Source organism: Cyprinodon tularosa, unplaced genomic scaffold, assembly GCF_016077235.1.
Source record: "Cyprinodon tularosa strain WSP-4 unplaced genomic scaffold, ASM1607723v1 ctg499, whole genome shotgun sequence".
Classification (NCBI taxonomy): Eukaryota; Metazoa; Chordata; class Actinopteri; order Cyprinodontiformes; family Cyprinodontidae; genus Cyprinodon; species Cyprinodon tularosa.
This window is the reverse complement of record NW_024039228.1, coordinates 333042-345332: the sequence shown is the minus strand read 5'-3', so window position 1 is coordinate 345332 and position 12291 is coordinate 333042. Positions and strand designations below refer to the sequence as shown.

The 12291-nt window shown below is 36.8% G+C and overlaps 1 protein-coding gene across 1 annotated transcript in view; it reads right to left on the bottom strand.

Annotated features, from left to right (window-relative positions):
- smoc1 (SPARC related modular calcium binding 1) overlaps window positions 1-12291 on the bottom strand; it is a 78100-nt gene that overhangs the window by 29108 nt on the left and 36701 nt on the right. Inside the window, 3 exon segments of the mRNA XM_038302708.1 lie at window positions 680-872; window positions 8442-8522; window positions 8974-9030. Of these exon segments, the coding sequence (XP_038158636.1) occupies window positions 680-872; window positions 8442-8522; window positions 8974-9030 (331 nt within the window).

The following is a 12291-nucleotide window of genomic DNA, read 5'->3' as shown; positions in this document are numbered from 1 at the left end:
ATCAATTTAGCATTAAAATGTGTCATTTCTTTTGAGAAATTAAGCTTACAATTATTGTAGGAGCCAATTATTTTTTGTTAATAATTAAAAATGTTTTTTGTTTTTGTGCATAATCTAGCAGTTTATTTTACTTTATTATTTGATATCTGTTATGAGATTATGTTTTTTTGTTATTTAGTCATGTTCCTTTGTTTTTGGTTAGTTATGATTAATTTAGGTGAATTCTTTTTTATAAATAGGCAGTCAACGGTAGGACCAGCATGCATCTGGGTGGGCTTATGGTTTTTTACCAGCGCAAGAGAAACATGGAGGAAATGTTTGTCTTTTTTTGTTTGCTTGCCTGAGAAAAAAATAAACTGAGAAAACTAAAGGAGTTTACCTGGAACATTTTTTTTCTTGCGTAAAATTAGTCGATGGTGCATCTGTGGCCTTTGTGGATTTCCACTTTTTTTTGTGTCATCAAAACTGGACCACAACAATTATGTTTGCCTAACATTAGAACTTGAGCTGACTCAGTACTTTCTCATGCTTTCACAGAAGCCAAGTGAATCTAAATCCATTTGTAGTAATTATACAGTTATGGATGTAAATAAATACATGAATCATTAGTAAGCACAAAGAAAAATAATCAAACCATCAACGCTATTTTGTTCGATGTATTTTTGATAATAAATCTTACAAGGTTGAAGTTCCAGGGATCGGCCGTCCTGTATCCACCATAACACACCAGCAGTAACCAGTATACTGGTGGCACTGGACTGGTTTGTAAAGGCCTCCAGACCCACAGTCTGGGATTATGATGGACTCTCGAGAACTTTGCTGAGCCTCAGTCAGAGCATTCTGTCTCTCCTGGTCACAAGAGGGAACCTTTTCTGAAAAATGGGTTTCAGCAGAGAGGGAAAAGGCAGAGATAAAAAGTTGGTAAATCAGGTGGATGTTTTGAATACATGAAAAACACTTAATCCAACAATGTTATCGTGCATGAAAGACAAGTGACATGAGTCTGTGGTGTTTCATTCATCCGTCTATTGTACGGTGCACTGGTTTCCAATCAAACACAGATTGATGCTTTCAGCATGTTTTCACAGTTTTTTTCTTTTACAGCATGCCTCCAAATGTGGATCACCATCAGGACCTACGGTATTTGACCCGGAGATTGCTTCATCCTTCACCTTTTTTATCACCCAGAAATCAATAAACTTCCAACTACACTGAGCTTTATTTCTCAACCCTCTTTCATTCTTCATTTATGTCTCATCTTGTCAATAAAAAGCCCGAGGAAAAATTTTGTAACCAAATGTTTACATTTCAGAAAAACCCAACTCCAAATTTGTACCTGTAAACAGACAATACTCTTTCAATACTGTTAACCTACATATCTGATAATTTTTTGATAAATTCGAACAAGATTTTGGGCGATAAACTGACATAGATTAGTGCCAAATTGAAGAATTAAAGGTTGCTGATACAAAAATGATGTTTGCATTTGTAATGAACCCTCTGAGGCCCTTAAACACAGTCCAGTTCTTATGGCAAGCTTTTTTAACATAAATTCGGTTTTGTCTGACCATCCATAATTACGTTCCAGATATCTTAAAATACATTTTGACTAGACAAAACCACATATCCGGTATGGTAATTTAAGATATCTGTGTTTACATTCTGATTAGGAAGAATAATAATTCAAGATATCTTAAATTACATTTTACCTAGTCAAAATTCCTTTCAAGATACTGTATCTCAAATTACGACACCTGATTCATCATTTAAAGCGTCACACGCTGATTTTCCTCCTTTGGATTAAACTGACAGTGAGGATTTTTTTAGGAATGATCCTCCCTGAAGCCCATTAAAAAGATCATGACACATTTTGACTAGTCAGAATGTCAATTTAAGATATCTTTAATGGAAAAGCTGAATAATTCAAGATATCTTTAATTCATTTAGAGATATAAGGAATTTCAAACAGTCAAAATTACAATTCAAGATATCTTTAATTTTGTTTTGTCTAGTCATTATTTGCTTTTAAGATATCTTTAATTGAGTTTTCACTAGTCAAAACTGCATATCTCCTATCCTAAAATACATTTAAGATATCATGAATTATGGTGGCATTTGAGATATCTTTAATTAGAATTATGACTAGTCAAAACTAAAATTGAGATATCTTGAAATTACTTTATGACTAGTCATAATTTAATCGTAGATATCTGAAATGTGTATTTCAGATAGTCAGTAATTCATTCTAGATATCTTAAATTGACGTCTCCATACAAGTTAATGGTAAATCTGACGTCATTTCGACTAGTCACAATGTAATTAGAGAAATCCCAAATAGGAATTTTGACTAGTCAAAATATAATTAGAGATATCTTAAATCGCTAAAGTGTCTAGTCATAAAACTATTTGAGATATCTTGAATGTAAAGGCGGTACAACCGAATTTATGTTAGGTCGGCTTGCCATACAGTTCTAGCTGTTTGCTTATTCAGAGAGCAGCTTTCAGGTTTGTGTAATTGGATCTCACTATAAAAGCAGCTATCCTCAAAAGGGCCTCAGAGATTTGTTAGAGAACATCACTGAACAAACAGCATTATAAAGGAGGGATTTACAGAGAAATCTTTGGATTAAAAAGGTCTCACAAAGAGCTATTCAATTTATCACTTTCTCAGCCCCTTAGGTCAGCAAACAGCAGGTTTGTCCAAAAGGAAGCTCAGAGATGCTGAGATGAGGTGCCCATATCTAAAACATATTTCATTATTTTATATTACAATAATACCTAATGTCCCAGCTGTACTTCAATGTAGCCTTTATTTTCCAGCATTTGTGATGTTCAACTGATAACGTTTAGTGCTGAGCGAGTTACACTATTACCATTTTTAAAAACATTTTTGTGAGATTTACTCCATTTTTTTTGTCCTTTGTATGACAAACCTCAATGTTCCAAAATAAGCAGAGCTTAGAGCAAGCTGCCAGTACTCCTTTGTTTTGGTCTCACTTCTAAAAGTTGCGCTTAATAATAGTCCATTGCACATCTAGTTCTGCGCATAAATATTCTGCATTTGTATACAAAAAGGCTTTATTCACTTGGTACAAGAACGCATCACACTGACAGCACTGTACTGGATATTTTTAATACAAATACTTTTACTTCTCAAACATGAAACATGAAACGTGATGGTGGCATTATTCTAGAGGAAAACTTTTTTATTTGCTAGGACAAACACTGGTCAGTGCTGAGAGGAAGATGGATGAAGCTAAACATACATCATGTTAGAAGCTGGGCAATTTAGAATGGACAAATGTTTAATTACAGCAGGAAATAACTGCAAACTTTATGAAAAATATAGAAAATATTAAACTTTCTGTTATGATATCATTTTTGCCAAGTTTAGTCTCTGTTTTTTTTTGTTTTGTTTTTTTTTATATTACCAAGTCTTAAGCTTTATTAGGTTTATCTGTTTTGCCGCTGTTGCACCTGAATTTCCCCATAGTGCGACTAAAAAGGTAATAATCTATTCAATATTTACTGTAGCCATTCATGTCCAAAACTTCTATATATATCCTCCTGATATAAATAAATTCAGTTTATAACACATATAAACAGAATATTTCATCTGTTTTTTATTTTCCTTTTTGAAAAACTATTGTCAAAGACAAAAAGCTTTTGAACTGATTATATAAATTAAATACAGTTCATGCTGGAAATACTGGAAGCCTGTAATAAATATCTCCATTTCCAAATATTTTTGTTTTCTACTTCGCCTTCCTGCACAGAACCTAAATATATGAAACACAAAGTCTCTGAAAACAAATATCCCACTAAGGAACACCAACACCAGAGCAACTAGGAGTCACTGGAGCTGTTTGCTCTCTATCCTGGTAGGTTAATAATGGAGGGAAGATGAACATCTAAAGTACCTTTAATAAGCTCCATTTTATTCATTCTGGCCATGATTATCCAGACTCAGATCCAGGTGAGACTATAAAGCGCTCTCCTCTTCTCCAGATCTTCATCTTCTTTACCTCTTTGTTTCTTCCCCCGATCCCCTCTCTTTAAACCTGAACACCTCCCCCAATCTCCAAGCACTTTCTCCTCTTCACTTCACTCCAATGGCTTTCAGCTGTGCAGTAATCACTGCAATACTGTTTCTAGGAAGCCTCCACTGCAGTTAAAACAGCTAAAATGTTCTAAATGTCAGGAATTTGTGTGAAGGAGGCCAGTAGGTTTATTAAAAGAAGCTTAAAATCAATAGATTTAAGTGGACTAAGGGTTCAGTCACGGAAACGGCTCCTTTCGTTAGAGCTTTTCATCACATCGTTTATTTCTATTCCTTCTCTGTCTTCACTTTTTGTCCTGAAAGATGTACATCCCGCACAAGCAAAAGACTAAATGACTCGAATAAAATTAAAAAAGATCAGTAATAAAAGTAAAAGTTGATGCTTTTGTATGGAAAATTTACGATTAGTGCATTTTTAGGTGTCTGTGTTCACTTCTATTAGATATTTGGATGTCAAAGTCTGGCAGTGACCCATCTGTTTAAAAATGAACTTTGCATTTGTTTGCTTAAGCAAACACTGTTAGCAAACATTTACTCCACTCCTCTCAGCCGGTTTTTGGGCGATGTCACTCATGAGCTCACTTGGTGAGAACTCAAGAGTTTTCCAGTAAAATTAGAAACATTGGGAAGAAGCAATGATTAAAAACTTTAAACAGAGAGGATTGTTGTGCCTTAATGTGAACACTTGCCATTTTCTTTTTTTAGTCACAAAGCCTGTGTAATCAGATCATCTCTACTGATGACTGCTAACAATCGTAGCCTCTCTGGCCTCTAACACTGGCAGGGAACAGCAAAGTGCTTCCAATAAAAACACAGGTCACACACAGCAATGATCAGGCTGGTATTTAGATAATTTATTTAGCTAAACATAAACTGAACAGCTTTCAACTAGCAGAGATGACTTAGAGCTTAAAGCTTTTTTTCTTATGAATTACCTCCCAACTCATTACAAAATAGGTCTAGTTTTGCAACACTCCAATGCTTTCCAAACCCGTTTTGGTTTTAACGTTTTTAACTATGTTAAACTTGATTCTAATTTATAGAATTAGCACCCAGTTTGAAAAAAAGATTCAACATGCATCTCAAAAGTGTACACGTCTCACTTAAAACAGCTTTTATACCTCCTTTCTTTATTGCTCTGTTGTCCCCTTCTAGTAATCTTAAACTCACTATCGAAGCTTAGGTAGGCAGGGGTTAAAGTTTAGTTGCATAAGTACAAAAAACTTAAAGCACTTATGTAAAAAAACTGAGGCATCATGTTCTCTGACATTTGTCTATGAAACCCAGATGGAATGTGTTCTGCAGTTTAAGCTAAATCAGTTTGTAAAAAAAAAAAAAAAAAAAAAAAGAATGTGCAACAGAGACTTTGCTCCACAAACTACATCAACAAGGCAGCAGCTTTAGCTTTGGAGTAGAGATAAACTGATACCTGACAATATTCCAGGCCGTACTATTTATTGTATCAGTATTGGCCAAAATGTGCATGCTTATGCTGATTCATTGGTGGATTCAGCAACCACGTTCTCAGATCTTTGAGCCATGAAGAGCATTGTCGTTCCCTCTATATGCTATAAATTGGTAATAAACTGTTATCTCAGACTTGTGTAACAATTGTGTAACAGCAATATTAGCATAATTGGAATAATGCAGAACCCACCCACACCCCCAAGACATTTTAAGAGTATTTACTGATATTTGTTTTTAAAGAAATAAACCAAGTTTAGCAAACTACTCAGAAAATGTTTGATTAGAGTTATTTCTCACCTAATTTCTCCCTTAAAAAATGCTCACATTTGATCATCTTGGAATGCTTACTCAGAAAATTAAACACCTTTCATAAGTTTGGGTTGTATAACACTAGTGAAAATAATATGCATAATTTTCCTTAATAAAGAAATAACAAAAAATCCTCCACAACATATGCAAGTTAAAAGATGCCGAAAGCAGAATTCTGGATTACCAGGCAGGCCACTGTTTTTTCAGTAAACTCACACATTATTTTTTGTATATATATTTAACCATTTCTGCGCTTGGCTTTATTTTCCAGTGGCCACTGAACTTGGCTTCTGCACCTTTGTCACACACTTTTCCAATCGGAAATAAAAAAAACAAACAGGGTATGGAATTACAGATTTAAACACACACTTCATTTATGTCTTGTAAGCGATGACAACCCCCCTCAGTCTGGCTTAGATATTTTAATCCCTCTTTATGATGCTCAGATGTTAATTGGAACCAGGAAGCTGGACTTTCCACAGCAGTTTCAAAGAGTTGTCACTGCAAATATCTCTCAGAATTAATACGATCTTTACAGCAGGCCAGACCGCAGTTTCCTCTCTTCCTCAGATCAGTCAAAATATGTACAAACACATGTTAGTGGATCAAGTCCTTGTTTCCTCTGTTGCTTTTAACAGTGCATGAAATGGAAGGTAAGGAAATAAAAACTAAATTCAGAGAGAAAAAGAAGACTGTTTAGTGTTTGTATAAAAACAAAGCTTGTAGCATACATTCCAAAAAATCTCTGAAGTCTACTGAAAATGAAGATGCGTATTAGAAACAGAGCTGCACAGTATATATTAAAAGGCAGCTGTCATCACAGTATAATAATCTGAAATACTCCAGTCACAGAGGACAGCTGCAGTATTAGGGAGGCAGTTGTAACTCAACATCCATGTGCTTATGCTCTGCAAACCATTAACATATTTGTTTGGTTGGATGGATGTTTACCATCCTCATTCCCACAGCTGGAATACTTTTTGTGACCAGGAAGTGAGAACATAACAAAGATAAAGGAGAAGAAAAGAGTGAGGAAAATAAAGGTTAACAGACATCCATCCATCCATCCATTCACGCTTATCCCAAGCAGGGTCGCAAGGGGTGCTGGGGCCTATCTCCAGCTGTCTACGGGCGAGAGACAGGATACACCCTGTACAGGTCGCCAGTCAGGTTAACAGCAATATTATAAACTATAACAGTTCTAGGTTTCCTAAGCCCAGTTTAGCTTTAATTTTGAGCACTTTTCTTAACATATCCATCTAGCAACAATCTCCCTACAGGAAATCACAACGTGTAGCAACATCTTAACGCAAACATTTACTGTTGACCTAGACACTTGCTGAGTTCGAATTCAGCCTTGTGTGTCAACTGTAATAGTTGCTAGGGGACAGAGTGCCCTGGCGGTGAAAACCGGGGGAAGGCTTGACTTGTTTGAATACATAGCCAAACTCTTCCGGCCTCTTTTTTTACATGGACCTCGAAGGATCCAGTCCAGATAGACCGGGTCCTTGAAGGATGAAGCCTCTGAAATTGACACACCCCCAGTCTGGTTTGAGGTCCAAGTGATGAAACATGCATGCCCTTCATCATCAACACACTTCTGCTACTGTCATCATTAGGAGGAACAATCAATCTCTATCACATATAACAAGATGCTGATCGTGTCCGTGGTGCTTCCTTGCACGCCTCAGTAATACCAGTTTAATTCTTTACAATGGCTCCACAGGGGCCTAACCAACATATCTGTCCTGTCTTTACCCTCATATTCATTCCTAGCTCGATTCAAAACAGAACCATAATTGAATTAAAACGTTTTAAGAGCAATGGGATTAAACAGATGAAACATGCATCGAATCAAGAGATATCACAGAGTGGACTGTCTTAAAATTAGAAAATTATCTTCCGTTAAAAACCGTTGGACCAATTAAAGTATGTGTTGTCAGTATCTATCATTCAGCTCTGAATGACTGAAAAGCACATGATACATTTAGGAATTTTAGTAGAAATTCCACTATTTTCCATAATTTCCTTGAAACATTTCTGATATATTTTTTTTACTTTTCCAAAAGTTCCCAAGACCTTTTTCCACAACTTACCTGATACCTGAACTTTCATGGACCTAAACAGGATGTTTCTTAAACATACCAAGAACTTTCACAAAGCTAGAAAACACTATTCAGACCTCAAATCAAGTAAACTAAAGTTTTAGAAAATACCAGGGACGTTCCATAATAACAAAGTAAAGTAACGTAAAGGTTCTGGAAAAGTACCTGGTAAGTGCTAAAAAAGCAGGTTTAAAAAACTGTTTCAAGAAAGTAACTTAAGTCTCAGGAAAGGTACTTTCAAGTTCCAATAAAGTACCAGGAACGTTTCATGAAAGTAGCTTTAAGATCTGAAAAAAGACCTGTTGGATTTTTAGTTATTATCCAGAACATAAAGTGAAAAATAGAAATAAAAAACTATATTCCGGATTCCCTTAAACTGATCTAAATTGTCAAACCATGTTAAAAGTTCATAAGAATGTAATTTAATAAGCACATTCAAATCAAGACAGATCTTCTGTAAAGAACTTGTGCAGCTGAGAGGGTACGTTTTCCAATCTCACCTTGCTTTCTAGAAGATGAGCTGTTTTGCCTATTCTCCTTGTACACCAGATGTTTTATCCATAGTGTTGGAGCAGTTATCTCTGCAATGACAGCATGACAGAAAAGAGGTCCACAGTTCTCACAAACTGAGGTTGCTACATAAAAATGTCTAACTTAGTCAGCTTTAAAAATTTAAAAGACAACAAACGGAGTCAGGCTTTTGCCTAGAAACACAAACTTTAAAACGGCATAAAAATCCTGGCATTCACAGAAATATGAAATATAGTTTTTAACATGTGCACATTTGCATTAAATCTAATGGTGTCTTTTTAAAAGAATACACTACGTCTTAGGTTTGGATATGAACTTGATGACAAGCTGTGGCTGCAGCAATTTGCTGGAATATGATGAACATAAGCACACAAAGGAACAATTCTGGAAGCGGTATCTAACCCTTGAGAGTCATTATAAATCTTTGGTATGCACATTAGTTGTCAAAGTGATCCTCTCAAAACCGCGTTACTGGTGGAAGAACTGTTAGAGGAAGCTTACCCTCACCCTCGGGGGGGATGTGGGTCTCCATGGTCGGTGTGGGCTTGGAGCCATCGTCTGGGTTGAGAGTGAGAAAGAAACGGAAGGAGACTACCATTATTGAGATTAATACAATCTACTCTCCAGAACTGTTGAATTGTTGGGATTTGCACATGGCCCGGCCAAGAGAGAGTGAGAGAAAGAAAAACAGACAGACAGAAGGAATAACAGAAAATCTCAGGACAACCACCCACCCATGGGTGCCTGTGGAAGCCCGTATCTATAAATCACTGACACGCCAACATGAACGGGCTGCACACTCAGCAGACTGCCTCAACATTCCTTTCAAATACACTTTCAGCTTTTCTTCACAGCCTACAGTGAGCTGCAGGTGATTTACACAACTTCCATTGTCACAATAAAAGAATCAGTTGATGGTTGGGTGACTAAAAATACTAGTGCAAAGGAAAATATCAGCAAGCACTTGGGCTGCATTCACTCTCTGAAGTAACATGGTTTTATTTAGAGAAACTTTGGTGCCACCCATACTGCACCAGGTCTCTTGCAGAGCTCAAATCAGATAATTTTGACATTTAAAAGACATATAACCTTTAAATGTTTCTGTAAGTAATAATAATTATAGGGCTTTGTGATACCCATATGTTCTATTTTGGAAAGTAGTTGGTACTGATTTTCATAGCTAATTGTAAAGGCATGATCATACCTGAGGCTATGTTTCTAACTAACCATAGATTTTAGAAGTATTGACTCCCAAACAGGAGTCCAAATCAAGTATCAGCTTTACTAGATCCTATAATTTATCTTAGAGATTTTGAGCCTAGGTCACTCAAGTGTCAATCTGTGTGCACTACTGAATAATAAACATTTCCCATTTCCCAGATAACTAAGAGTAAGTGAAAATTTTCAGTCGAATGATCTCATCTGAATAATTTCAAAACTGCAAATGGGAGTTAGTTTCCTTGCATAGTACAGCTTTTTTAACAGGGTTCTTTGCTAACGTGTTGAGACTACAACTTCAATGTTCACCTGTTTATGCCACTTGAAACCAAAACGGTTTCCAAGTTTCAACCATTTAGCTCTTCGTTTAAGGACATAAATTAACACCATTCTTCCAGTACTAGTGATTAGTCTACAGATAAGAAAAGTGTGAAAATTCATACGTTAGGTTGGCACAGTTTGCTTTTACACGTGTACTTTAATATCAATAGTTGTACTAAATTCACTTCGCCTAAAGTAATCTGAAGTAATCTATATGGCCATCTTCTGTCGTGACCACAGAGGGCTTAACTCCTAATTTGTTTAGGTTTAGGCATCAACACAGTGTGGTTCGGGTTAGCCCATAGCAGACTGGTGAGGAGGATCCACTTGTGTCAGACAAACACACAACCCTTGTGACGCAACAGCAACACTGGGGCTGTTTAACTGGGTCAACAGATTATTTCAGGGGAACTAAATTTTCCGAACTTACAAGCTCTTTTATGGGATGAATCACGACAGACTGTTTTGGTATTGCTACAGTCTTTCACCGTTCGAGAAAAAGAAAAGGCAGAAAGAAATCCATCTCATAGGGTGTCTGCTGTTACCATGTAGCTGTGCACCTGCACTTCTTCACCCCTGCATCATGAGACATTTTTAAAGTATTTAATTTGCAGTTTAACTGGTAGGATTGGAGCATTCATGTGCAAACAACTCTCTTCAGGGTCCAGATAAGAATTGATTAATAAACTCTGAATACTGGTAGTTATAACCATGTCAAGGCATGGTTCTGGTTTTTGGTCTTTATCATAGCCTAAATGTTGGGTTTAAACTGGCATGATCCAATGACGGTAGTCAGACTTTGGTGTGGCTGAAGTGGAAGAAGCCGGTGTTCTTTCTTTTGTAGCTGTCCTGATCTTGGAGCTGGCCTTATTACCCATTTCATTCACCTGCCTTGCTCTGCCCCCTTCTCATTACCATTCCAACTGCTTCAGCCTCTCTTAACCATCCTACAAACAGTCATCAGTGGCAGATTATGCAAGCCTTTGGTGAGTTCTCTAGCGTCATTGAGTTTTGATTGCCGGATCCTGACCCGTTCTGCCTCTGGACCTCTGGCCCTGTATGTTCCCACTCTGATCTGCTTGCCTGATCTGTTTTCAGACTCCTGCTCGATTCTGCCTATGTAGAGAACCTGGAACTGTCTCCTGACACCGTCCTGGTTTTCCCTTCTGTACCTCTTCAGATCTCTGATCTCCTGGTTCTGAATCCTTAGCACGTCCTCAATACCGGATTTGGTTTCACGCTCTGGATTATCCTGCCTTCTTTCGTATGGTTGGTTCTGACCTCCTGCCTGTTCTCCGACATCCGGGACTACAGCGTCTGAGACTCTCTAGGCGGCGCCCGCTGCGTCTTGTTGGAAGCCGACCAGCTGGAACCAACTTTGTCTTCAGGGCACGGGCTGAACTATAAGAGCAGGTTGGTGACTCATACGTTCATTATTAACCTCAGCAAGATAGACATGGTCACTAACCTGTGTTCTCCCCTTGCAGAGATTCCTGCCTTAGATGCCTTTCTCTACAGTTCCATCTTAAAAAAAACATTTTGTGAAACCTACTGTCTCTCAGCCTCGAAAGCGGAGTCCTTTTGTTCTGAGCCTGACAGTAGCACCCCTTTATGCTCATTTGATCTACAATAACAATGACGTTTCAGTATCCTTCAGTTTATCGTAGGCTGGCACTTTTCTTATCCTGGATTATTTGTTTAACTTCAACTAACTTCATTTCTTCTGATGGGGCAGTTTGGGTCACAGTTGATTGAAACTTTGACATTTGGCATTTTCAGCATGAAAATTAGCCAACATTAAAACAGGGTTTAGAAAGGATAAAGAGGCTTAATTCATTTGTAGTTTTGACTTTTAGATTCATGAAATATTAAAATTTGGTACCAAATACTAATTCCTAATAAACAAAAATTCATGGTGCGTATTGTTCAAAATAGATGATTTAAATGAGTCTTTTATACTGTCTCTTTTTAATATAATATTGATACCCCTGACAATTTGATGTAAACTGATGACAGCCGTTGTCCAAGCTGTTATAAATCAAATTTAACTGGATTTTTCTGCCTAGAATACTCACCACCCCAGTGCAGTTTCGTAGAATCTGGAAAATTGCTTAGGGAATAATTAGGTCAAAAGCAAACAACAGAAAACGTTTGAATGGAAGTCATTCTACAAATATTACATCTAAGTCCTTCATAGGAGATCAAGTGCTAATACATAAAAAATATCTTTTGCAGGTAAAAATCATAATTAAAAAAATAATAGGATTTAAATCATACTTA